The sequence below is a fragment of the Phytophthora ramorum genome (assembly GCF_020800215.1).
Source record: "Phytophthora ramorum isolate Pr-102 chromosome Unknown Phyram_PR-102_s0006, whole genome shotgun sequence".
Taxonomy (NCBI): Eukaryota; Oomycota; class Peronosporomycetes; order Peronosporales; family Peronosporaceae; genus Phytophthora; species Phytophthora ramorum.
The window spans coordinates 2,339,964-2,366,492 of record NW_027150652.1 but is presented as its reverse complement, the minus strand read 5'-3'; the positions used below and the strand labels follow the sequence as shown (position 1 = coordinate 2,366,492).

Below are 26,529 nucleotides of genomic sequence, written 5' to 3'. Positions count from 1 at the left end.
CAAGATGTCGCCCTGCCCGCAGCTGCTCTGCGTGCTGTGTGCCTGTGTGGCGTGGGCGGCCGCGCTCTCGCCGGGATTCAACGACCCCATGCCGTTCTACACGTACCCGCTGTTGGAGATCCTGCACCCGCAGAACGACATGATGCTGGCTGCCACGGAGCTGCAGGTAGAGATCGAGATCCGGGAGGAGCTACTAAGTGGCGGTCTGCGTCGCTCCCGTGTCTGCATCCTCATGCAACCAGCCTTCGTGCCACCGGACGTGACGCTGGACAAGGCCGGCAGTGAGCTGGACGAGTCCTGCTTTGACCAGAGCCTCAACTACACCACGTTCCACGTCGCCGGCCTCGTTCCCGGCCTCTCGTACGCCATCACCGTAGGGCTCGAGAACGGCGGCAACATGGTGGCGCTATCCACGCGCACGTTCTCGGTGGGCTCTATCCTCTTGCCGGGCGTCCACGGTCGTCTGAGCGTCGCTGACGCGCTGGAAGCCGGTGCACAACTCCACAATGCCAAGGACCGGGTGACTGCGGCCAGGATCTACCGCTACGTGCTCGAAATTTTCCCGGACCACGCGCAAGCGCAGCACTTGCTTGGACTTGCACTGTATCAAGACGGGGAGCTGCGGCGGGCGCTGCCGTATTTGTACCACGCGGTGCAGTCCAATGAGAGTGAGGAGAACTTCCACAACTCGTTGGGGATTTGTCTCAAGTCGCTGGGTCGGGTGGATGAAGCCATTCAGCATTATCGTCGGGCGCTGGAGCTCAATCCGATGCAAGTGCAAGCGGCGGTTAACTTGGGCGATGCCATGCAGTCGCAGGGCAAGTGGGAGGATGCACTGCAAGAGTACAGCAAAGTAGCCAAGGCACCGATGAGCTTGCTGGACAGTCAATTGGAACCGGGAAAGTCAGAGAATGTGGCGAAAGATGCCACGGGCAGAATGTGCGAGCTAATCCGCGTCACTGACGGCTGGTACCATGCTGATCGCTGTCTTAATGAGGCGTTGGAACGCTGGCCGGACGAACCCCTATTTCACAATGATCGTGGAAATCTGCTCGCGAATGCGGGCCAGTTTGAGACTGCTCTAGATGAATACCAACGCTCCGCTGGTCTTGGTTTACTGGCGGGCAAGGTAAGCAGAGCAGTAACAAAGCGGAGCGTATATCACGCGCCTAACTTGCTTTTGTATTTCGTGGTACAGCTGAACCTCGCGCAAACGCTCGAGGCACTCGGCGAAATGCAACAAAGCATTGACCTTTACGATCGGGTACGGACTCGATGAATATGCTATCATGTGAATTTGACTCGTCTCTAAGTCTATACGCTGTGAGAATAGCTTCTCGGTCAGGAATTCTACGATCGCTTCCATCCTCGTACGCGGATAATGGTGATGAAAGCGACGGTTCTTCCTCGTGTTCTTCCAGCGACGCAAAAAGAGATCGACACGTATCGTGACCGTTTTGAGCGGGAAGTGGAGAAATTGCTGCATAATCGTAAGTGGATTTGCTCATAGTGACAGGTTGCTGCGGACAACACTAACTCTGTCCTCTGCTACACTTACTACCATGGTGAAACCAGTCGATTCACTCGAAAAGACTGAGGTGGACCCCAATCGAGTATCTCTCTCCACCGGAATAACATTGGCAGCACACAACAGAAATAATCGTGAGCTCAAGGCGGCTATGGGTTACTTGTACTGGCAACTACTCTACCAACGACAAATTATGAGCGAAGATTATGTGGCGAGCTACGGCATCGTGCCGCTTCCTTATACTCAACGGAAAGAGGATGTCAACAGACCCGAGGTACTCCAAAATTGTTATCCGATTTTATTCATGTGCAAATTTCATGCTTATATCCTGTGCTATTGAATTCGTGCAGATCGGCCCGCGGCGCCTGCGAGTCGGCTTTGTGTCGCGCTACATGTTCAATCCGGCTGTGGGACTTTACATGTCGGAATTATTACCCCAGTTTGATCGCAACAAGTACGAGATCATCGTCTTCGCAATTGGCCAAAGCAAGTCTATGAAGGTGGTCAAGCAAATTGAGGCAATCACTGAGACGGTGGGTAACACATTTGAAAGAGCCATTTTGCCTATTGCTGAAGCTTTGGCACTCCAACCGTACTGTAGATTGTCGCGCTTCCAAAGGATGCAAGGATTGCTCGAGAAGAAATTCGCGCCTGGCATATGGATGTTCTAATCTATCCCGAGGTTGGTTTGGGTGGTTTTAGCGATCAAACGTTAGCATGTGGGTTCTCACGTTTGTTTTAATGAACAGCTCGGAATGGACAAGACGACCTATTTCCTGTCACTCGCTCGACTTGCTCCAGTTCAAGCTGTGTGGTGGGGCAATGCTGACACCTCCGGCGTGCCGACAGTGGACTACTACCTCGCCAGTGAACACGAACACAACAGCGTCAGCTCACATTACTCAGAGATTGTCTACCGGTTCAAGTAAGGCTGTTTTTTTTGCAACGGCGTCTGCGTGGCCATGGCATATCCATGGAGTCCTAATTTGTTCTCTCGGTGTATTTTATATTAACAGAGGAATGGGTATCTACCACAAGCTTCCAGATCTACCGAAGAAGAGCATCCGTAAAGACCAAGTCCGCCGTGCGATCGAGGAGCGATTCGACATCCCATCCGACTTCCACTTCTACCTCGCGATTGAGGTTCGTGCACTGGTAAGATTATTTAGTCATGCTACCTACTAACACCATTGTGTTCGTTTTGCTTCCAACCAGTCCGTTATTCATATCCACCCTGATTTTGACATCGCCGTGGCAAAGATATTGGAGAAGGACAAGAAGGCCCATATCTTCCTTCTGTCGACTTCAAGTCGCAAGATTTGGAAGGGCCAACTCCAGTCACGGATGGAGTCTGCAGGCGTTGACCCCAATCGCCTTCACTTCCTCACCGACGTGGACCAGAAGCAGGAATCAATGCTCATGCGGGCTGCAGATGCTGTTGTGGCGAGTCTTCACCTGACGCGACCACGCGCCTCGTTACAAGCTTTTGCTGCCGCTGTCCCTGTTGTGACGTTTCCAAACGAGCTTTGGGCCTCGCGAATTACGTATGCCTTCTACCAGCAGATGGGGATTAACGACCTGATCGCAACTTCCTTAGAGGAGTACGTGTCACTAGCAGTGAAGCTGGCCACCGATGCAGTATTCCACGAGAAAATGGTGCAGCTCATTAAGCAAAATCGGTCGAAACTGTCAGAAGATCAACAGGCCGTGAGAGAGTGGGAAAAATTCTTTGATTTTGCAGGGCGCCAAGTATTCCCTAGCGGTGAAAAACAGCAAGGGTTCTCGACAATTGAGTGGGGGCCGATTGAAGGACTTGATGGAACTGTTGACTGGAGTCAAGTTGAAGGCGTTGATGAAATTGAAGAAGTTGAGTGGAACCCCGTTGAAGAATAGGAAGAATGAATACATGTAGCGTGCTTCGTTTATTGTACTACTTCGAAGTACATAAGTAGTAGTTCGAAGTAGTTGGTTAGCCTGCAGTTCTCCGTTGACGACATTTTGGCTGGGCTAACGCAGTTTTTTTCACAGATAGGGTGTCACTTCTCTAGGTTGGTGCTTCCCATTGTGATACTCCCGTAGCAGAATTGAAGTAATACTTGTTGCCGTTTTGGTCCCAACTTTCGATCCATGCAGCTTTAGCCTCTTCTTCTTCTCGCTGTAGCTGCCGCTTTAGTCTCCTGGCTTCAGCTCTTTGTTGCTTCAACTCTTCCTGCTGCTGACGTACCAAAGCTCGTTCCCATAGCGTCCACCGCGATCGACAATCGTGCTCCTCTGCTTGCATCGCTTTTCGCTCTCGCCACTCATTGTGCAATTCTTCCTTCGCTTTCTCAGCTTCACGATAGCGCATTTGCCTTCCAAACAAGTCCTCAGCACGCATTGCAATCATCTCTCGCTCGGCCATTCTTTTCTCTTCATCCAGCATTCGCATTCGAGCGATACGTTGTCGCTGTTCATCGATTGCACTTGTCTGGAGTGCCACATTTCTCTCTCGCCTCTCTCGATCCTCCTTTGCCTTCGCCTTCGCTTGCTTGATGCGCTCGACGTAATACAGATCCTCTCGTCGCATTCGCTCCAGCTCGCGTCCTTCACGTCTTTGGTCTTCGAGCTGTACCAATCGCTGACGTTCTTGAATTGCAAGCTTTTCTTTTTTTGTTGATGTCCTTGCAGCATTTGTATCGGATCTACCTTTAAGCGTGTCCCTATCTGAACCATATTCCTCGAGTTGGCGCATCTCAACTTGCATGCGAAGGAACCTTTCGTGTTTTTCTTGTTGAATCGACAGCTCACACTCTTTAGGAACGTTGTAGTCGTTTGCTTGCATTTGTGCACACTCGTCACGTTCGCGACGGCGTAAAGCTTCACGCTGATACTGTTGCTCGAGGACCTGACGTTGACGCATTTCTTGTTGATATTCACGCTCATGTTCAAGCGTTTCGAGTGTTGGTAGGGACTTGATCCACTCCGAAAAGGATTGCTGTGGGTCAGGGTGCTGTCGTCCAGAGCAAAGCACTCCAATGCTCCCAATTAGATGGCTTCGAAGGCTTTCAATGTCAGCGCACATTTTTCGGATAGTGAGTCTTCGACGATTTTGCTCTGGATTGGCACCCTGTCGATCAAGCTCATTGCTTTTCCATTGTGCGATCTCCAAATTCGCAGCCTGGGTGGCAGCATTAAGGCGATGCTGAATCGATACTGGCTCGCAATCTTTAGGTTTGATTTCTTCTTTACCAAGCTTGCGCTCCTTGCTTATCGGGCTCAGTGTTTTCCGTCCACGGGCCAACACCTGCTGCTTTGGGATGCTTGCGGTTGAATTAGCGATCTGCTCTTCATCAAATAATGACAGCGCAGAGCGAGCCATACGCTTCAATGTTGGCCATTTGGTAGCAACTAACTGAAACGGCAGTAGATCAATATGTGGTGTCTCGCTATCAGCAGTACTTTCGCCACTCATCCAAGACAACGCTGTTTTCGAAACCAGTTGAATCCGGGGCAAGTCGTTGTACGTATGAAGAACTCCGCAAATGAGCTCCCTTTCACGAATAATAGACCTGTACTCCAGTGACGGTCGGGGAAGATTAATCGCAAGCGCAATGAGTGATCGAAGGGCAAGATGTCTTGTCGATCCATCGTTGAGAACCACACTCCGCAGACAACGAATCTCACGCTGCTGACGCAGTGTTGAGCGATCTTCCGAGCATAGAGGTGCTAATTTGTACTGAAGTGTGTTGATGGAAGTAAGTTTTGAGTCACGCAGTGGAAAAGTGAAAATTGACGGAAGCATTCGTTGTTTGGGACTCTTTTCTTGTTGGCGTTTGCCTCTGTGTGTTTGCTGCTCAAACTCTGAGATTTCATCGGTGGGTACTCGGTATCCCCGGAGCAAGCAGATCAGTGGTCGAGTCCCGACAGGAATAAAGAAGGCATGTGTGTTCTCTTTCAACAACTGAGTACACAATGGCTGGTAACACCAGTCAAATGGATCGATCGCTATCATGAGATCGTTAGGGTCAAATGGCTCCACATTTTGCGTGTGAACTTCTTGTTCCTCTTCCTCATCTACCCCAGCGTTCAAGTCAGGTTTCCACATTTCGCTTGCCGTGCACATTCTGATCAAAAAAAGGTGCAAGTCTTCCTTCACCACGCTGCGCGCTATCTCTGATTCCCGACACAAGCGAAAAAGTATACTCAGCAATGCGAGGTGAAGCAACTTCTGCTCGCATTTTCGTTTGCAGCATTCCCCAATTGCCGGTTTCTGGCCCCCCACAAATCGCTTCAAGCATCCTAGTACTCGTGCTGTGCAAACTGTAACCAGGGTCGACTTGGTCACCAATTGGGGTTTATCAAAACAGGCTGCAATCTCGAGCAGCGTGCATAAAGCTTCACGTAGCGAGTCTGGCAGCGGTATCGATGCAGAAGAATTGTTGATAAACTCCTCACTAGCGGGTAGCGTCGTCTGGCACTTTGGTCTTTTCCATGTTGCGTCGAGGGTCTGGATTGCCAGGGCCAGTTTCGTTTCGCTGAGTAGCGGAGCGGGCTCCAAGCGACTGGGATGGCGAGATTTTGCTGGAAGCGGGGATCTCGCACCGGAATGGCGAGATGGAAGTGGCATCAATGATAGTACACTGGGTATGTGCCAGCAAAAGATGAATGGGGCTTATCTGAAAGGTACTATTTTCGTGTGCGCTGCCATTATGAACTACATATGGCTGCATTTACGCTTCTTCCTCGTCATTCTCTGAAATGACGTTCATCTCCACGACCTCTTGACCTCCACGTGTACTCTTCCCCGAGAACTCTGTTCCGACCTCTTCCTTATTTTGCGACGATGAGCTCGTCAAGTGCGAGTGCGAGTTGAAGAGAATGGGCCCAGCGATCTGTAAGAAGGTGGCGAGTAGCTCCTCATCGTCCGGTGAGAACACACCACTTGGGTCTAGTTTGTTAATGAGCTGTACGACTGCAATGACTTCGCCAGATCCATTACGAAGAGGCATAGCGAGCACACTGCGAGTCTGGTAACCGAGTTTTTGGTCAAAGTCCGAGTTAAATCGCGGGTCGTCGTAGGCATTGGCGAGGTTGATAGTCTCGTTGTTTTGTGCGACAGCGCCTGCAATACCCTGATTCAACGGCACTCGGATGTTCACCTCCCCCTGCAAAGTCCACAGTTCATTCTTCGCACGTTCTACAATGTAGAGGGTGCACCGGTCTGAGCTGACAAATCTCTGAACACGCGTCGAAATCGTGAACATTAGCGAGATAAAGCCAAGGTCTCGGTGCATGTCCTGTACGATACTCAGCACGTCCTTGACACGCTCACGAGCGATACAGGCCATCGCGTGAGTATCAGCATTGTTGAGTGCCACGCCCGCTTGAGATGCCAGGATTATGAGGATCTCCTCGTCTTCGTCTGAAAAGCTTGCCTTCTTGTCGACGGATATTTTGTTGAGCACCTGCATGACCCCTACGGTATTGTTTGAGCCGTTGCGGACCGGTACGCACAGCATTGAGCGTGTATGGTAACCATTGCGTTGATCATACTGCGAATCGAAATTCGGGTCTGCGTACGCGTCTGAAATGTTCATCGCCTTACCGGTTGCTGCCACAGTGCCAGCAATTCCCTATTGACAACATAAAATCATGTTGGTTTTAGTGCGTTGCCTATTGGATTGTGTGCGAATGCAGGCAAAGTGTTACCTTTCCGTACGGTACACGGATATCTGTGGCTCCTTCCGACACTTTCAATATCAGCATATCCGTTGCTCTTTCCTGTAAAATATTGGCATGCTGTTAGTAGAAATTGTGGTTAAAGTGAAGGGCCGGGAGGAGGCCGTCTTACATAAATGAACAGAGTCGCTCGCTCTGCATTTAAAACGGAGCAGGCTTGCTTGATGATGATCTTCGTTGCTGAGATAGAATTCACGAAGCAGTGAGAAGGAGGCACAGTCATCGTGTAGAAATCAAAAGTTACAACCAACCTTCTGTGGGGTCCAGCTCTGATCCGATTATGCGGCACGATTGGATAACCTGCTCCATCATCGACAACCGATGGACCAACGCTGGGTCATTGCCATGTTGCTCAGGAGCTGGTGCCTTGGTAGCAACGACCGGAGGTCTGGTAGAACAACGTCGTAAGCACTTCTCCTACAGTGATGGTACTACAAAAATACAAGACGTACGCGAATTTCCGAGGTTTGACCAGAATCCGACCGTTCTCGTCAGCCGATGCACTAGTACAGATACCAAGTGTTAGAGCCAATGTACATATTGCAATGTTACACTGAATAGCGCCTCAAACCTCGCTGCAGCGTAGCACTGCTTAATGTACGCCAGTGTGTGTTCCGGCTGGAACTTCTCGCCACTTTTTCTCTGCCAACGTAAAGCCCCACAGCGATTCCAGCAGTCAATACTAGCTCGAGTATCCCGTGCAGCAAGGCAGGCAACCAAATGATACCTCTTCGATCTTTTCCTGCAGTAGGGACTGGAGGAACGTCAGCGGGTCATCCGGTCGGGACAGAAGCGCCTCCGCCGTCATCCACTCGATGAGCGACCGGAAGCCCATGGAGTTGAGATAGGCCTCGCCAGCCTCTGCGGTCTGCGGGTCCATGGTCGTCTGCGTGTAGTGAGTGATGAGTTGGGGTCTCCGATATTGCTCGAAGTCCCATGTTATGCAGGATGCGAAACGACGCGTCTCTTCGTGCGCAAAACTACCGCTGGGGCTCTAATTGAAGTGGCCTCGCACTGCCGGAGACTACAAGACGGCACAAGGGCTTTGCTACGAGCGTAAAACGTTGTGATGGCGGGCAATGGTCCAGCCAAAGACAAGTCTGGGCTGCAACGACTTTGGACTTTCGCTCCTGACGATCAGCTCGACCTGAGACCACCGTCAGCGACTCAGCCTTCTGCTACTGCAGCTGAAAGCGATGAAGTTGATTCGGGAACTCCGCCTTCGGTGATTCGACACCGTCGCGTGGAACCACGAGTTGATTTCCGGTTGAATCTGTTCAAGCCATCACTCTCTAGTGACGCTGTGACGGAGACCACGTCGAAACGAACTCGATCCGGACTGGATGAAGATGTGGAAGAAGGCACCTGTGAAGAAGGGAGCAGACGCGCCATTCCCTACATGCATCGTCGTGTTAAGAGCTACACTGGGTCAGCGGACTGGCAGCTTCTGGAATCGGGGCCTGTGTTTCGCCCACGCACGTACACGAAGTCACTGGAGTATCTGGTTCAGCATTTGGCTCCGTCCACAGATGGAGGAAATTTGCCGTCTCCACGCTATTCATCGCCCAAGTCGAAGAACGCGATGCCTCGAGTCTGGTCCCCTCGGCACGGAAACAACATTGCGAGTGTTCCTGTAGCGGACTACCAGATGAAGTACGAGTTTGCCTTGATCTTACACAACAAGCCCACCACGCCACGCATTTTGGCACGGAACGGGCTGGATGCGGTGGGAAAGCGACAGCTCGAGGTACTTACCCGTTGCATCAATGCTGGATTGGAAGTGTCTGTGCTCTCAAGCACCTTGTACTCTCGAAAGTATCTGATTCTGCTCCTACGTCCATCGCCGTCGAGGTTGCTAACGGAAAAGAGTCGACTGGTGCTTGAGCGCTGGCTTCAGATCGGAGCTGTTGGTGAAGTGCCATCCGAAATCGAGGAACTCATCGCCTCCAGTAGCATCGGAGATGTGGAATCGCCCGTAGCGCAAGGAGAAGCTTTCAAGGATTCAGAAGAGCTATCGCTGGAGGATGACGAGAAGTTTACCCCTGCTGAACGTATCCAGACTATCGCCCGTATCATTACGTCCACGGCTAATGTGGAAGAGTTGAGCCCTCCTGGAGCTAACATCTCGTTTGAAGAGGTCAACCGTAACGAAACGATCATCATGTCCTGCTTCCCACTTCACAATCGGCACGTAGACAACATGCTGCTGTCCAAATGTGGACAGTGGTGGTGGAAGTCGAAAGAGATCACAAATGAGCTTCGGTACTATTATGGAGAGCGCGTGGCGTTCTACTTCAGCTTTTTGTTCGTCTACACGAAATGCCTAATGATCCCTGCACTTGTCGGGTGCGCAGTGTATGTGTCGTGTCGGTGGGTTGGGGCTGTGGCATACATGAGAACTCTGTGCATTTTCGGGTTTTGCACGGTCACGATTTGGGGCACTTCCTTTCTCAAAACTTGGACGAGGCAGAACAATCTGCTGAACGATACGTGGAACCTCAGGATGTTCAAAGAAGCCGATTACCCTAATGCAACATTCAAACCGCAAGGCTACCGTGACGTGGTGGACACTCATGGCGCGTTGCTGTTCCGTGAGCCGTACTACAATTCATTGTGGCGCATTCCTGCTTACATTCAAACATTCATGGTATTTGCATTGTTCATTGCGACGTATGTTGTTGGAACCGCATTTTTCGTGCAATGGTACACGGCTGCTATGATGGCCCCAGTGTGTAGCAAGTGCCCCGATTGCGTTGCGTTCCTGTCATGTTTCAATACGGAGAGGCCGATTTTGCTAACGGGAAGGTGGTTCTACATCTTGGCGCAAGGAGTTCTACTGGGTATCTCGCTAGACATTGTCGTGTACCTGCTGAGTGTAAAACTCATTCGGTTTTTCGTGACCCGAGAGAACCACGTCACGGAAGCGCATTTCCAGCGGACGATGATCAATCGCCTCTTTGCTATCAATTGGATTTCTTTCTTCCTTTGGTTTATGCTCATTTCGTTCGTGATCCTACCCTTTGGAGACGAGGTGGAAACGTGGTTGTCGGCGAATCTAACGTATACCAAGCTAACTGTCCAATGGCACGGTGGCGTCATTGACATGTCGACGGCATTTGTTACCCCGCTATTGATCACCCAAGCGCTAAACCTTCTCATCGACACCTCGCTACCGATCATTTTCCGGCGGGAGACGCTAAGAGCATCGAAGCTGGCGAAAAAGATCATGAAAGCCAACCCCGCAGAGACGCTTCTTGCACTTTCAGAGTATCACTCGTCCTTCGAGAACCTTTCCAGTGATTCGCAGTCTCCTTCATCGCGATCAGTTGCATTCAAGACCAAAATTGAGGTAAGCAGCATCTTGCGCGAACTTCGGAGGCTCAAAACTTGCTTATCTTTTTTTTATGGATTAGCTGCAAATGATGACACCAATTCGAATCCCGTATCTTGAAGAAGCGCTTGGGGTATCGATACCCACCCTGGAAGGTTTCGAAAACGAGAATTGTATGTGGCGCAACTTCTTCGCAACAACTTGAGATGGACATGTTGGAGCTAAATTTCTTGCTTGTTGTATCATTAGACTTCATGACAGCTGACGACGTCCTTGAAGAAAGTCAATTGCCTCTGTACAATGCATTCGTGAGTAAATGCATCGCTAGAACAATTGTTTGTCAGTGTGCTAACGACGATATGTGCGCTCACAGCCGGACTACTTACGAATGGTCATTCAATACGTACGTGCTCGCTTTCAACTTTGCATCTCGCTTTGTTGTATTAACTTGTTCAATGAGTCCAGGGATACGTCGTGATGTTCTCTGTCGTGTGGCCATTCTGTGCCATGGCTGCGTTCGCGAACAACGTCATCCACATCCAAAACTCCTTTTACAAGCTTGTTTTGCTGCGTCGACGACCGGTGCCGCGGAAGTCGAACAGCATCGGCCAGTGGGACAAGATGCTGTTTATCACACTGTTCTTGGCCATTTTTGTGGTCGTAGGGCTTATTTGTGTGAGCACTGGTGAGCTCGAGTACTTTATCGCCGAATGTGTATCGCTAGAGCGCTTTGACGGAAAAGATTTCAGGTATGTTAATCAGGCCGAACCTTGCCTCTAGGATTTTGTTTTCAATTGCTAACCATTGTTTGTTTAGCATGGGACCAGAGTTTTCATGCCTTAGCATTTCTTCGCGCTTCATTGTCGCGCTGGTGCTGGAGCATGCTGCAATCCTCATCGTGTACGTGATAACGGATTACATTTCCGACACTCCAGCTAGTGTCCGCACGTCGTTTGAGCGAAAGAAAGAACTTATCCGACGAGCAATATGTGGACAAGGACCAGCAACAACACCAAAATCCGATGGCAAGAGTGTACCTGTCCGCCATGGAACCAAGTCGTTCGAAACTGCGTAATGATGTCCAGACAGAAAAAATGGGATTGCACTTTGTATTGCTTCATGAACTCGACTACCGATAAAAACACACTGGTTACTCGCAGTACAGCCTCTCTCCTATCATACTTTGAAGTACGTAAATACTAGCGGACGAACTGCTCAGAATTCGATATGCTCGACGTGCTCCAATGAATGAGCAACGCTACCTTCGCTGCTAGTTTCTCGTAGATCATCAATGACCTATAAAATATCAATAGCATCACAAAATCAGGATAAGAATTTTAGGCGGAACCAAATAACTTCACACCAACGTACCACAACTGAACTCAGCAATGCGTTCAAACGACGCAAAACCTTTGGAACCGGTGACCACGACCACTTGTCTTCCATCACCTCCTTCTTCTTCGATACAGCGTTCCATAGATATCCAGCAGAAACGCAGATCACACACACATAGAAAAGGAAGGTCGACCCGTACGAAGTCGACTGCTTGACTGGTCTCGTCTTCGTCTTGCTGCTCTCAGAGCTCGTCTGAATCGAGATATGCTCTACACTTAACCGCGGATAGTTTCTATCGCTGCCGTCTCGCTGGAGACTTGCCTCTGTAATGAAAGAGAGCTCCTTCACCGCATTCCCAAGCCGGTCATCACCACCTTCCTCCACGACAGCCCCATCCTCCAACAGTCTCTGCTTCTGCCAGCTCTCAGGCACTGACCTCACTGCAATCTGAACCGGCAGCGTGACGTTCATTTGCACGAGCCGTTCTCTGGTCTCCTTAATCTTCCGCTCCTGCTGAGCGTAGTACAGCATCACCTCCTTCTCGACCTGCTCATGCTCCTTCAGCTGCGTCTTTGCCTGTTCACTGAAGCTCTTCTCGGACGACGTCTGCAGCATCTGCGTCCTCGTGGAGGCCGACACCTGCGTGTCCTGGCAGCGCTGGAGGAACGTGTTGGCCGTCGTCTTGAGCCTTGCGGTGTCTCTCCCCAGCAGCGAAATATGCCTCTCCAGCTGGTCAAATTGCGCTGCAACCTGCGATGTGCTGCGCTGCCAGGCACGCAGGGGCGTACCGAGCACGCGCAGCCCCGTGGCGAGCAAAACAACGCACAATATGCCACCTAAAAGGGTCCGGAAGGACACTGCGTTTCTCCGCGTCTGCTGCTCGCTAGACGCTTCCGCTGTTGCTGCGGGTGGAGCGACGCATGGCCGACGAGGAGTTCGACGGTGCGTCGCTGTGTGCAGAGGCTCCGTGGCCTCCAGCGCCACGTCGGAGCGCATGCTATCGGACAGGCCGAGTCGAACCATCCTTTAGTCTTCCGCAAAATTCAAATGGATTTGATGCTGAAATCAAGTTATCTGCGTAAGTACGAATAAGATGTACCCATCTTGTCGCTCATTCGACGTTGGTCACTGCTGTTGCTGTCTGCTGCTTCTCCAAGTAGACGTTGAGACGGATGGGCGAGGCTTGGGACTGGATGGTTTTGACTGGGAAAATCTCTTTCGGCTTCTTCTGGTCCTCGCACCAGAACGGATCGGCCAACACCCACGAGTTCGCGGCGTTGGTCTCGTCGACGCAAGTTCCATGGTTGGCAGCGTCTTCAACTGTCTGAGCCAAGATGCGAAACGTGTGTGGCTGGTTGTTCCTGCTGTCTGTCTGCTTCGCTTCATTCGTCACCGGCGTTGCTACTAGCGCCACCATTCCTGCTCGAAAAGCCTCTTCCAGCTGTACCAACGGCAATGGCTGGTCTTCTTCCGCAGCTGCAGTTTCAATGAACGCTGCACTCCAGCCTGGTTCGATCACCAACGTCTCGACTGTGCGTCCTTCCTTGGAGAGGAGAATGACACACAACTTCTCTAGTTCTCCTCTCATTAGCCACGTGCGGCAGCCAGCCAACATGGAGTGGACGTACTCGCACAGCAGCGGATGGCGACTCATGTGGATCGGAACATCGTACAGCACCCGCGACTCGAACGCTTCTACGTAGCAGGTCAGTAACCGAGTAGATAAATCAGCGCTACACAGCTAAAGCGTTTGATGCCCGCAGTACGCACCTCTCGGATAAACCTGCCAGGCAAACCTACAGCCAAAAGTCAGCGCTCTAATGATCCGTCCAAGGTCCTCCATTAAAATTCAATCAACCTACAGAAACTCGTGCACTACAGCCTCCAGGAACTCGAGCATGAGATCCGTCAGCGTCTCGGCCGCGCTCGACTTGGGTCGATCCATTTCTATTCACCATCTGTCCTAAACCCTAAAACGTTTTTTGGGATATTTTACCTCATCGAGAATGTGGCGCAACTTGGCGTACGGGTCGCAGCAAGCGGCGGACGCGGCGCCCGCCGTCGTCCCCAAGGTAGCGAAGGAGACGGTGGTCTCCCAAGGTAAATCGCTCTCTTCTCTGCCCTTTGCTCTGCCTCTGGAGGCCTCGTACTGTTGCTACTAGCAGCCCTGACTCGTTATCTGAGCAGTGGACGCGTCGTCCGTGCCCAAGAATGATGGCGCCAAGGTCTACAAGATCCTGGAGTATCTGCGCAAAGTCCCCATGCACAAGGCGGTGGTTGTGACGGACATCTTCAAGTACACGGGCGTCGTACGTGGCTGCAGTTGAGGCTCTGTGAAGAGTGGGAAGTGACGCTGCGGTGCTTTTGGCAGGACCTCACTATGGACGACCAAGTGGAGCAGCGACTGAAGAACAACCCGAAAGTTCGAGTCCAGGGAAACCAGTACGCGTACCAGGTGAGGGGGGAGTCGTCGTGCTGGGCTGCTCGCTGGCTCGCTCAGTGTGTCATTCTGTTGTGTACTTTCAGGCCAAATATGACATCAAGAACAGAATGCAGCTGCTCAAAATCCTCGACCGAGTGAGTCTTGAAGCGTAAAGTCCTGGTTGCATCCTGAAAGCTGATTGGTTTCTTGCTCCTGGATCGTTCGAGTGTAGATTCCTGAGGGCATGCCCCTTGAAGACTTGATCGACTGCTACGTTGGTGTGGAAGATGATCTCAAGGACCTGACCCGCACGGGAGAAATCATTTGCCTCAAGAACGCAGACAAGGGCGCGGAAGTGTACTATTCGCGCGGACCAACGTTCCTCGTGGACCTCTCTGGCGTCTCTACAGTGGAAGCTGGTAGCTACTTGGCCCATTCCAGCCAAGATATTACTGACGAAATCCGTCGTGGCGATGCGTTCCGTGTTGGAGATAACTGGTTCCGCGTATCGGCGGCTGTCAAGGTACAGTTATGCTTCAGCATTGTCGGTTCGCTAAGGGTAATCTAACAGTTGTTGTTGCCTTTTGGTGTTGTTAGAGCTCCAGTACCACCCGCCCGGCGCCATTTGCAGGAATGGCGACAAAAAGCGTGTCGTCAACACGTGATCCCAATGTATCGAAGAAGATCAAGTTCGTTGCGCACTTCTTATCCTCTCGTGGCTGCAATAGTTATCACATTTATTCTTATGGTTCTGCAGATACATGTTCAAATTTGACAAGGACCACCTCCCCCTGGATGTTCCATTTCCTGACGCAAAGAGGCGAAACGTAGCAAGCAGTGATCGCTGGGATCTTCTGCCCAAGCGTGGTCCCAAGTTTCAGATGGTGAAGCACGGTACGATACAGCGCCAGACAACGGTTTTTTGTATCTGTATAACGATGCACTCGGCAAAACTTGACTGTGCGCTGCGTGCCATTTTCTGCAGGCTGCACGAATGACATCCGTCAGTTGTGGCGTGATACTCTGCGAACGTGGCCTTCGGATCGCGCTGAGTTCGAGAAGAAGCTGGTCCAAGCTGGTCTGACAACGCAGGCGAAGGTCGATGCCAATCGCCGCCAAATGAAGCGCCGTCTGAAGGAGGACAAGAAGAAGAACCGTCCTCGCAAGCAGCGCGATATCAAAATCACGAACCACCATCTTATTGGCACGAAGCTCGGTGAGATTTTGGCGAAGGGCAGCCAGGAACAGTTCACACTTGGTGCTGTCAAGTTTGACAAGAAGTAGTTGCCTTGTTGGCTGGAAGTTGGCAGACCATGGTGCCCACCAACAAACAAACGCTTCACGATAAATCAAACAAGCATGATTCATTTTCGTTTCTTCTAGCAGAGGACGAGAGTTTGGCAAAATTTGGTGCAAGCGGCTTAAAGCTGCAGCACCCCTTTCTGCTTGAAAAACATAACCCCCATAAGCGTGATAACGACGAAAGCAACCACACAAGTGATCGCAACTCCCCAGAACCAGCCCCAGGCGTCTTCCACTCCTGACGCCAAGTTCATGCCGAAAACTCCAGCAAGCAGTGTGCCGACCGAAAGGCTGATCGTCACCAGCGAAAACACAAGGTCTACCCGAAGCAGGTAGTTTCGCATCGAGTCGAGTTTCAGCATCACTAAGCTTTCCGTGTTCGTGATCCTGTGCTGCATCAAGTCCGCCTTCGTGCGAGTTGAGAAGATGTCTTGCAGATAATTCTCAATCAGCACTTCAGCTTCTTCGGAGTCGAAGCTGTACAGGTCCGTCAGAAGAGTGGGGTCTTCGTGGAGCTTGGTAAGGTACAGCAGGCGAAGATCTTCTTCGTTGTCCAGCAGCTCCATCAACACGCGGCGCACACCGTCCACTTGCGACTCGAACTCATTCATCGTGTTCTTGAATTCACGCAGAGTCTCCAGCTCACGCGAATGAAGGTTTCCTTGCACCAGTCGATCCAATGCAGAGATCACGACAGGAGAGAGTTTCTGATAGTCTGCTTGGAAATACCGCGACAGGGTTGCCAGCAGCGCCTCCAGTGCCCTACACAACGTCAGCCATCATCGTCGCTCAGTACACAAGCAACCACACGCGCAGTTGTGTCTGTACTGACCTGAACTCGTAGGGTGCTTCGGCGTTCTCTTTCGCCGTCTGACTGAACTGGTCTTTCAGAATAGACAAAAGACTGTCCGCTCCGTCGGGAACATACACCAGACACACATCCCGCATCACAATCGCGCGCAGTGGGTCTGCAAGTTACAGCACTGATTAGTTTCATGACCCAACAAGTAGAACACCAGCTTTCAACCTCTTTACCAGCACTGATGAGAATCGCCTGCTTCCGAATAATGATCGACGGCTCGTTCGATACCGAAAACGCGTTCTCCATTCTCCGAATGTCTCGTGCGTGAACCCGCTACAATTATACACCAAATAAACGTCATCAAAACTCGTCATCTCCTGCTCCAGCGTTCACGAGCATTCACCTGAACGTCACAGACTGTGGCGTAGTTGGGTCCTTCCGGGCCTCCGTCTCCTCGCATCACGCTCATGCTGGCTCGTCGGCCCTTGAGGCCTATGCTGCCCAGCCGCCGCAGCGGCAGCCCAGCGGAATCCGTCGCCTCGCCGACCTCCTCGGGCTCTTCTTCCTTGGGCAGCGCCGCCTGCTGCGTCATTCGCAGCACGTCCAACCTGCTCATCTCTTTGAACTCCGAGTCCCCGTTGCAGTCGAATAGCAGCACAAGCACGCGCCCGTTGCGGGAGCCAGGATCGAACTGGCACGCGAACCGCTTGAGCGAACTGGCGCCGGGCGAGCTGGCGCCGCTCACCTCCGTCGGGTCCGTCGTGCATAGGTCAATGCGGTGGTAGTTGCTGCCGGGGCTCCTGCTGTCCGCGATGGCAGGCTCCATGGCTCCCGTAAACGACGAGGAGGAGGAAGAGGACCGCGCTCCTGCGTGGGTCGCTGGCATTTTCGGCGGTACGACAACGAATGTGACAGGCAATTGTAGTCAGTATTGTGCGTTCTACTGTAGAATAAAATATTCGACCTAATGGACCTGTACCACACCATTGGTACATCGTACTTTGAATGATAGCTACGGTAGGTGCCATGCGGAAATGGTTAGGGATCGGGTCGCGATCCGAAACTCGAGCTCTGATTCGCGGAGAAAACGAAAGGGGGTAGGACTGTTTGTGCGATTTGTAATCAACACACGTCGAGGTTGGGATCGCGAGTCAAGCCGGATCGCGGGGTCGCCCCAGTAAAAACACACACAACAGAAAGCAGACACCAGCGCGATGGAGCTACTGCCGCGGGTGAAGAAGGCTTCCCGCATGCGCAAACGGCGTCGCAAGTTGCTGGTGGCCATCGCGACGGTTGCTGCGTGTCTACCAGGCGAGGTCTCAGGCTGTGTGCGGCGCAAACGCTTGGCTTGGAACATCCACAAGCAAACACTACTTCTCGAGGGACAGTTCACGCGGTGTTATCGCATGAAAGTTGAGTCGTTTGAGAAGCTTCTGCAGCTGGTGAGACCGGCGCTTCTTCGCGATGAAGTGCAGTCGGAGCGTCGAACGAGAGCTGACCAGAGAACATGATGCAGATGACCATTTCGTGGCTCGCAGGGAACAACTACCACACGACACGGTGTCTTGGCGGTGTATCGTCTTCGGGTTTATACGATGTCACGAAGGTCGTGATGAATACACTATGTGAGTGTGAGGACCTTCGAATGCATGCACCAACAGCGTCTCCATCCCGAATGCAGATGGTTGCAAATGACTTCACGATGGTCAGCAAGGACGGCATAATGACTGGTTGGGTCGGATGTTTGGATGGATGGCTTTGCCAAATTCGGGTTCCGAGCAAAAAGGAGGTATCTGACGTCGCTGTCTCCTTTTCTGGTCACCACCAGATGTATGAACTAAATGTCCAGGCAATCTGTGACTCACTGTGCCGTTTTACGGGGTACTGCTTCGACTCACCGGGCAAGGTCGGAGACTCGATAGCATTCAAAAAGTGGTCGTTGAGTGATGACATCATGGCGTTGCCCCCTGGGTTTTACTGTATTGGCGACAACGCATACCCTTTGTCAGCCTCCTTGCTGGTCCCGTACAACAAGCTGGAGTTGAAGACGAAGAAGCACTCCGACGTCAACTTCTATCTCAGTCAGCTTCGTATACGAATTGAAATGTCGTTCGGCCTGCTCGTGAATAATGGCAGATCTTCAAAAGTCCATTGGTTGTCGACTTCTTGGACGTGAGCAAGGTAATCAAGACGTGCATGAAATTGCATAACTTTTGTATTAACGAGAGAGTTCAAGATAAAGACGCGACTACGAGGCAAGCTGCGGTGTCTGCCGCGTACCACAATATGCCAGAAAGCGCATACCAACCAACCGATAACAGCATCGAAGACGCAGACACTGACCTTCGTGGTGACGAGGACGGATTCTGCGCCAAGTCATCGAGGACCACATCCAAAATTTCAACTTACGTCGACCGCGTACACGGTAGCCGACGTCGCAACGACGATCATGATGCGGTGATTTCATCACTCCTCCAATCGATAAATTACCTCGCATTCCAACTCACTGATGCGTGACGTAAGCATTTTCTGCTTTTTAAGGGCACGCTCCAATAAAGTTGCAACATCACCCTCGTTGTCATCCTCACCGCTCCCGTCTTCACGAGCACGAACCACTTGCACCAAGCGGCTGACTTCTTCTTTCGTGCGCTGTAGAATTCGCGACATCAGCTCCAGTTTGTGAGCCACCCTCTGGTCTCGGAGGAGCAGTGCTTGTTCTTTTCAGGTCTCTTCTTGCGCTTCGCTAGCCTCTCTATCAACAATCTGGGCCATACTCTCTCCTAGCGTCGCCAACACCTCAGCTTGGGACGTTTTGCGTCGCTTCCGATTGATCCTTTTGCCCTGGTCCGTGCCTCCCTTCTGAGGATCGTTCTCATTATCGGCGTACAGATTGGCAGAACAGAACTCACGACCTGACCCACGGTGCTCACACCACGTGTGGAGGTAGTAAACGTCAGCCCTTCCATCGCAAAAGTCCCAAAAGTCACCGCTGTGGTCTCCAGACTTCTTCGAGCAAGCTTCAGCACGAGCAAACTTTCCAGCAACCCCGCGCCACATACGTTGAAGCTTCCCAGACGAGTGTGTCATGGCTTGCGAAGGATCCATGTCTTCGAAGACAGAATCATCCGAAATCACTGGGTCAAACTCGACGTCCGAAGCGCCAAACGCCACACCGTCACGCCAGAATGTAGATCCGCCTTGATCCAGTTCACTCCTGTTAAGTTGCTTTCTACTAGCAAGAAACGATTGAAAGAAGCGCTCGGACTAGAGAATGTTGAACAAGCGGAACATGCAGCTCTTTGTGCGCTTCTCCTCTTATTCCTCTACGCGCCTCGAATTGCTGCGTTGCCGTTGAAGTAGCAACTCCACACTACTTTTGTTCTCGTCGTACGTGGTGAGCAGCTTCACTCGGTCATTCTTGCACGTGTTCTTCTTGTCTTTCAACTTGCGGGACGTGCATTCCAACTGATCTGCACGCCAGACTACTGCCAGTGCTGTCGATGCATATGTCAGGTGCGCCAGAAGAGGTCACGAGATCGGTAGGACGTAGGATAGGCAGAGCAGGATGCTACCGCGCTACACTACTAGTCTCAGATGCATTTCAGTTTGGATTTTACCGCTAAGGCAACAGGAGGTCGCCTGCAGTGGTCACTGGGTCGAGGGCCCGGTGGAACCAGAATACCAACCGCCGCTGGTCCAGCGTCCAGATCTGAAGTGGGAGGGCAACGGGTTGCTTGCGCTTACTCAGAAGCGCCGCACTCACCGTCCACTTGGTGCTCGTGGCCATCGACACCTTCGCGCGCGCGGGTTTATTTGAGTGCCGAACGTCAAAGGCACCCGCCAGATCGCGATCTGGCTTGGAACGGGTGGGTCGCGGCCTGAGAGGGTACCCCTAATCCGCACGACCCGAGATCCGATCCGACCTCGGTTCGGAACGGCCCTTAGGGGGGGGGGGGGGGGCAGTCTAACTCACTTATATAGGCGCCTCTATAGGCGCAAGGAAATTGCCTGTAACGCCCAGTGGGCTGAGAAAAATGATAAAAACTAAACTCATGCAATTTTGGCTCGAGAGCACATGGCTCGAGAGCCTGTCAAATCTAAAATGAGCCTTTGATTTTCGTGGCGGGGTCCTCTATTAAAACCATCAACCAGCGGATTACGTCTGCCTCATTTAATTGGTGGAATATCGGCCAATAACACTCATGCTGCACGTCTAATCAACTGATTAAACAAGCGGCAAGGTAGTTATTGTCACACTCACAAGCAGCGATACCGACAGTGAGTCCCCCTCAGCGCTCCTTCTTTCTCAACGCTACCGCGCAAACCTCCAGACCCCCCCCCTCTGACTCAGAAGCTCATGATCGAGCGACGGGCTTCGGTCCGGAGGACCCGGTTTAATCCCGGGCTGAGCCAATTAGCAATTGGGCTGGTTGCGTATCCTGCTAAGCGTCTGCGCTGAAGCGTGTGGCACAACTGCTGGCGTGTGCAGCCGCAAATGTATTCGTGTAATTGCATATATACCACTCCGTTCCAGATCAATCGCAAAACAAAATTTAAGCTCAATCGGTAAATACTAGTATACCGGTGCACTTTACCGGTGTGGAACGACGCGCCAAGTTCTTGCGGTTTGAATGGTGTGTGGGCCCTCGCCAGTTGACTTGTGCTGGTGGCAAACGATCAATTTGAGTGGCGGAGAGCATTCATCCACCGGAGCGAGAGGGGATTCAGCTAAGTTTCATTCTAAATTTCGCCTACCCCAAGCAACAACGCACGAATACCATGACCCCAATTTCCAACTTACTTCAGCCGTCGAAGCGCGCCCGCCACACAAGCAACGTTACATCCATGGATCGCCAGCGCATTGCTGTCGACCTTCTTCGGATGGCAGGACCCGAAGGCGAACTATCGCGGGGCGCCCTCAGTGCGATTGCTCTGCGCTATGACATCCAACCAAGCACTGCGTCTCGCCTGTGTCAGCGAGCGAAGGAAGAGGCGGAGCTCACGGGGCTCTACGTTGCCCTGTCGCGCATGCATATTAGCGGCCGCCAAGCCGAGGACCGAAGTGAAGAGCTAGGGAAGCTGAGGCAGATAGATTTTGCTGCACGCAGTACGGTGCGATCCGCTGCTGTTGCCTGTGGAGTGCTACAGACTACCCTCCATCGACGAATTAAAGGAGGCGATCTGCGCAAGGTGACAAGCGTCGTGAAGCCGCTGCTAACTGAGGCAAACCGCCACGCCCGACTGCCCTTCTGCGTGAGCCATATCAACATGGACACGCATCTCTTCGCCGATATGCTGGACACTGTGCATGTTGACAAGAAGCTATTCTACGTCACCGAAACTACCCGCCGCTTCTTGATCCTTCCCGGTGAGAACGCCCCCACACGACGCGTCAAGAGTAGAAGGTTTATCACGCGAGTGTTGGTTCTTGGTGCGATTGCGAGACCTCGGGGCGAAGTCAATACCCAGCAGTATTTTGACGGAAAGCTTGGTTTGTGTTCTTTTGTCAAAAATGTCCCGGCTCAGCGCTCAAGAAAACGACATCCAGCAGGAACACTAGAAACGAAGGAAATCACTAAGCCTACCGTAACGTACTGATTTCGCGGCTTCTACCTTCTATTTGTGCTCGCTGGCCGAATACCAGCGATGCAATTATAGTTCAGCAAGACAACGCGCCTGCTCACATCAAGGCCAACGACCCCCAGTTCTGTGAGGCCGTCTCTCGTTGCGGACGAAACATCGAGCTTCGCAGTCAGCCCCCAAACATCCCTGACCTCAACATTTTAGATCTAGGGCTGTTCTGCACCATCCAAGCTCGCCAACGCCAGAAAAACGCCTGAACGCTGGACGAGTTGATCGACGCGATCACAGAGTCGTACTGGTAGATGCCACCCGACACTATCAACGCAGCATTCCTTAGTCTACAGTGCTCAATGGACCAGTGCATTCTCCAGCGTGGTGATAACGACTACAAGCCAAGACACTTGAAAAAAGCGCAGCTAAAGCGGAAGGGACGACTTCCCCACTCGATCCGATGCTCCGACGAAGCCGCAGAATACGTCTCAAAACCACCTGTTTTGTTGCGAGGATTCAATAATAAAAGCAAGTATATTTCCTTTGCGATTTGGCCGTAGACACTTTAAACTGGTATCGTGCGAACGGAGTGGTATATACATGCATGGTGGTACTTGTTGCCTATGACTGCAAATGTGGTGAAGGGAAACTCATATTTGAGTAGACCACCCGATCTGGCTCAGCGGGGTACAACGTACCTAATCGATTCGCACTTAAGAGGAGAACTTGAATAGCAAGATTCAGCGAGCGGCTGAACTGAGAGAGCGTATACCATTTGCGAGTTATTCCAAGTGGGAGAGAATAAATCAGGGATCTATAACGACTCCATTTCATTAGGTATTTGTATAGGATCAATAGGAGACCAAAGGGGGGAGCCCAAAGGGACTCCCCGAACACACAGAGATAACAAAACAGAGCAAAATCTTCTAAGTCCAAGAACAACGTACACTTTCCGGTAAGTCCCTGCGTGAGCTGGATGATGCCTGCGTCGTTTCCCGAGAGGGATAGCTTGTAGGGGAATTGACTGGTAGCGCCAAGAGATCAAGGTCGGCCCGGGGTGGGCACTTCTCGCTACCAGTGAAGACAAATCTCGTCGAATCGACGAGTCGGTGGGTCTGCACAACCCAGGACACCGCAATCTTCTAGCTGAGCGTATTCTGCGCTCGGTGACGTGTAAAAGCGCTCGCGCGCCGACTTTCATCCTTTGATGGAAGTCACAGGGTTTGAGTAACGGAAGCTTCCCCGCTCAGGCGAGTTTCTGGAGTTTGAATTGGTACTCAGCGAGAGCAGAGCCTCGACTGGACCCGGCTGGGCCGAACCGCAAAGGGAACCAACAGAACCCTGCGCAAGCCCAACAACGCCGACCTGACTCGTCGAATCGTTGTGTTGTTGCGTGGAAACCGCACTAACGACGTTTTCTGTGAATCACAGCACAACACAAAGCTTGGTCGTTGTAGAAGAGTTTCACAAACTACATTCGCACGATGTCACAGTTAAACTTGATCTTGTTAGACACGCAGCATGTGTTGTCGATGTTGAGAAGAAGCAGAAGGTTTGGATCGATAACGAACGCTCGGTTCACCTCTTGCATTAAGTATAACATGAAGGTACCGCAGTCGTTGTTGTTGTGCTGCGGTGGAGAGGTTTGGATCTGCTTGGTCGCATATGACGCTCTTGTTTTGCCATACTTCATTGCCGCTTCTTTCTTGAAGTACCCACCCACAATTTCATTGATCTCTTGGGTGGAATGGTACCTTTCTGAGTCGACGTATAGCATGTAGGGTTTAACATTTGGAATAGCCAGAACAGGGATATGCATGACGACGAAGCTTCAGTGGCTATTCATGCACATCGATACAAGGATGATTCGGTACTTCTCGTACGGAAACTGCGCGGTGGGACCACGAACCTCCTCGTACGTTGCCTCCATGCTGTCCTTTTTTAACTTGTAGGTGCTAAGAATAGGCCCAAATAACTGGCAATCGAAATTGAAGGTTGAGTCGTTGCTGGTGATGCGCTCTCGAATAAAATACGAGACCACAGTATCATCAAGCAAACCGTTCAGGTCCAGCGTCTTCAAATTGTTTTTCGTAACCTCAAGACGTAGCGTGTTTGTCTCGGGCTGGAAGGATACAGCCAGAGCACAACATACCAGAGCGCTATCCAACATATTGTGGACAGGATCTGCTGCAGTCATTTATTCTCCTTCATCAATCTCCACAGGGAAATTCTTACACCCAATATTTTTACCCACCGATGTCTTTTCGGGTAAACCCGACACCTTGGCCTGGGTCTTATCAGGTAAACTTGACATAAGTTTGAGTCGTTTTAGTGCGTTCTTGGTCGGGTCTGACGTTAGTTCTTTTGGCTTCTTAAGATATCGCAAACATAGTTCTTGGGGTGGTTGTGGCAAATAAACCTGGTTAGCCACGACTCCTTAGCACCATTTTTTTTGTCAGGAAACTCTGGATTCACACGGACATGCTGTAGCGGGGCTACACAGTCGGTTCACCTCCTACCTTAGTGCAACATGCACTAATGGATACATTCAGGTTGACCACTCCACAAGGTGGTCCACATTCATAGCCCAGGCATATGACTGGTAGAAAGTAACATCTTTCTACCAATGAGAGTCATTCAATAGATAGGGGTTCTGCCAGCCATCCAATGGCAGAACTGATGGAAGGTATAGATCTTGACACCGTGAAGCTTGACGGAGCGGAGGGAGGGCAGCACTCTGGGCGAGACCGGAGCGGAGACTGGAAACCACTTGAGGGGTAGAATGAAGATTCGAAAGTGATTGATTGAGGTCTTTAGCTCGCTAGCCTTCTCGCTACTCTAGACCTACTGGATACACACTACTTGATTCTTTACTGGATACTGAGTTACTTCAGCCAATCAGAGAGCGCCACGTCGAAGCCCATCTTGTACCTACAATCTTGTACCCACAGGTGGCGTAATCGACAGTGGCGTAATCGTCGGTGGCGTAATCGGCGTGGGTTCGGATTGGACCGGTTCGGGTTAACCGGTTCACGGTCAACAACCGTTGCCAAACCGGTAACCCTCCATACCCTCAATAAGAACCTCTCATTAGAAATATCAGTTTTAGGAGGAAACCCCATTTACAATCAATACAGTTCTCATTCAGCACCAAAGCTATCGTTCGGTTCCTTTGTCTTAGTTTAAGTATACTTGCGGATACAAGTATACTGAACTTAATGTTAAATACACCTACGCTTCCTCATACACGTGCGCACACGTGTAAGCTTAAGTAGTGGGTCTAAGCAGACCCATTACACATGCTCCTCAAGAATGTCCCCTCGGGACAGTCCCTCGTTTAATGCAGATTTTTGTTTGACGAGGCTGACGATGGGGAGGGGCTCAAACAGGTTTGTCGGGTCGATCACATCAGAACGCGCCAACCGTTTCGATAAGGGATCCACATCTATAGAGAACAAATCATCTTCACACGCCAAATAACCCAGCAGCACAGAGCGCGGGATCTCCGGTATACGCGACGCCTCTCCCACACTCCATCCATACGTCTTCATTGCCACGACAATCTCGATCCTCTTCGCTATCGTGTGCTGACCTGTGTCAACCATTGCCTCTTTCGTGAACTGGAAAACCATTTACGGTTATACTCGACATACGATTAGGTATTTCCGGTATACTCGCCGACTACTGTCAGTCATTCGCTAAAGCCAAGTGTCGCCAGCACGTTAATTCTCGAACTAGCCTCTTCGAAGCAATGCACGTCTACGACCATGGTACAACTGTGACGAAGTCGATGAAACTTTCTCGCCCAAGTGTATAGCGGTAGCCTAGACTTAGTCCTGAAACTTAAGCCTGGGGGGTGTAAACCCTGAACGCGGTTCCTTGAAACCGTGATTCAGAGTGGCGTGGCACCTTGTGTAATCCCTATCGGCGTCGATTGCTTCGGGGGAAGCCCGGATATATCACCACAATGAGTTGTCAAATACAAATAGGCCTTGAAAATGCTGAGCGTAACGTCCACTTTCTGAACGCACTTCTCCAATGTCTGGAACCGGTATCGAGAACTCGGAACAAACACCACTTTCAGATACCCAATACAAATACAGAGTTATATACAACACGCAGCCGTTACTTATTCTTATAGACCCTTGAACGGTGGGTCTGAACACCAGTCAACAAAGGCTGAATCCAGGATACTGGTCAATCCTGAAGCCTTTTCTTCACACGCGCACCACCCTCAGATGAGGGAAATAATACACACCAATACAATCCTATCTCAAACGCAGTCTATCAAATATTCCTGGGGATGACTGCTACTATCACCCAAGAAGGCCTTGTTAATATGAAATGAAAACCCCGCCCTTACCGTACGCGCAGCGGGTCCAACTAATATAGGGAATGCAAGGATCACGTCAAATACTTACGTGAATGATCCCCTCGCAACTGGGCTTGAATCTTGTAGAGAGCCCCGCACCGAACTGCCCTTAACTGAACGGCGGACCCGTGTCCTGCTTGTCGGA

The 26,529-nt window shown here is 51.3% G+C and overlaps 8 protein-coding genes across 8 annotated transcripts; 4 read left to right on the top strand and 4 right to left on the bottom strand.

Moving 5' to 3' along the window:
* Positions 1–4: 4 nt before the first annotated feature.
* On the top strand, positions 5–3,421 carry KRP23_7606 (putative UDP-N-acetylglucosamine--peptide N-acetylglucosaminyltransferase SEC; the record flags this gene model as incomplete). Its single annotated transcript, XM_067892943.1, has 9 exons — positions 5–1,129; positions 1,199–1,264; positions 1,334–1,490; positions 1,576–1,802; positions 1,879–2,061; positions 2,130–2,210; positions 2,278–2,453; positions 2,545–2,671; positions 2,744–3,421. The coding sequence occupies 9 exons, from the start codon at positions 5–7 to the stop codon at positions 3,419–3,421; spliced, it is 2,820 nt and encodes a 939-aa protein (XP_067744774.1).
* A 2,816-nt stretch (positions 3,422–6,237) lies between these two features.
* On the bottom strand, positions 6,238–8,126 carry KRP23_7605 (GAF domain-containing protein; the record flags this gene model as incomplete). Its single annotated transcript, XM_067892942.1, has 7 exons — positions 6,238–7,140; positions 7,217–7,288; positions 7,359–7,426; positions 7,498–7,634; positions 7,699–7,749; positions 7,818–7,888; positions 7,974–8,126. 7 exons carry the CDS (start codon positions 8,124–8,126, stop codon positions 6,238–6,240), a joined length of 1,455 nt encoding a protein of 484 aa, XP_067744773.1.
* A 189-nt stretch (positions 8,127–8,315) lies between these two features.
* KRP23_7604 (Anoctamin-like protein) lies at positions 8,316–11,652 on the top strand (the record flags this gene model as incomplete). The annotated part of the gene is made up of 6 exons (XM_067892940.1): positions 8,316–10,595; positions 10,660–10,750; positions 10,827–10,885; positions 10,951–10,980; positions 11,043–11,326; positions 11,394–11,652. The coding sequence occupies 6 exons, from the start codon at positions 8,316–8,318 to the stop codon at positions 11,650–11,652; spliced, it is 3,003 nt and encodes a 1,000-aa protein (XP_067744772.1).
* A 140-nt stretch (positions 11,653–11,792) lies between these two features.
* KRP23_7603 (uncharacterized protein) lies at positions 11,793–12,935 on the bottom strand (the record flags this gene model as incomplete). Its single annotated transcript, XM_067892939.1, has 2 exons — positions 11,793–11,873; positions 11,949–12,935. The coding sequence occupies 2 exons, from the start codon at positions 12,933–12,935 to the stop codon at positions 11,793–11,795; spliced, it is 1,068 nt and encodes a 355-aa protein (XP_067744771.1).
* Positions 12,936–13,023: 88 nt separating this feature from the next.
* On the bottom strand, positions 13,024–13,857 carry KRP23_7602 (Mitotic spindle assembly checkpoint protein MAD2B; the record flags this gene model as incomplete). Its single annotated transcript, XM_067892938.1, has 3 exons — positions 13,024–13,607; positions 13,683–13,708; positions 13,775–13,857. 3 exons carry the CDS (start codon positions 13,855–13,857, stop codon positions 13,024–13,026), a joined length of 693 nt encoding a protein of 230 aa, XP_067744770.1.
* A 61-nt stretch (positions 13,858–13,918) lies between these two features.
* Positions 13,919–15,618, top strand: KRP23_7601 (uncharacterized protein; the record flags this gene model as incomplete). Its single annotated transcript, XM_067892937.1, has 8 exons — positions 13,919–14,012; positions 14,100–14,221; positions 14,284–14,367; positions 14,439–14,489; positions 14,567–14,857; positions 14,932–15,023; positions 15,092–15,228; positions 15,320–15,618. 8 exons carry the CDS (start codon positions 13,919–13,921, stop codon positions 15,616–15,618), a joined length of 1,170 nt encoding a protein of 389 aa, XP_067744769.1.
* Positions 15,619–15,755: 137 nt separating this feature from the next.
* Positions 15,756–17,264, bottom strand: KRP23_7600 (Mitochondrial inner membrane magnesium transporter MRS2; the record flags this gene model as incomplete). The annotated part of the gene is made up of 4 exons (XM_067892936.1): positions 15,756–16,398; positions 16,469–16,604; positions 16,672–16,771; positions 16,842–17,264. 4 exons carry the CDS (start codon positions 17,262–17,264, stop codon positions 15,756–15,758), a joined length of 1,302 nt encoding a protein of 433 aa, XP_067744768.1.
* Positions 17,265–21,283: 4,019 nt separating this feature from the next.
* Positions 21,284–22,017, top strand: KRP23_7599 (uncharacterized protein; the record flags this gene model as incomplete). Its single annotated transcript, XM_067892935.1, has 2 exons — positions 21,284–21,806; positions 21,965–22,017. 2 exons carry the CDS (start codon positions 21,284–21,286, stop codon positions 22,015–22,017), a joined length of 576 nt encoding a protein of 191 aa, XP_067744767.1.
* Positions 22,018–26,529: the final 4,512 nt, after the last annotated feature.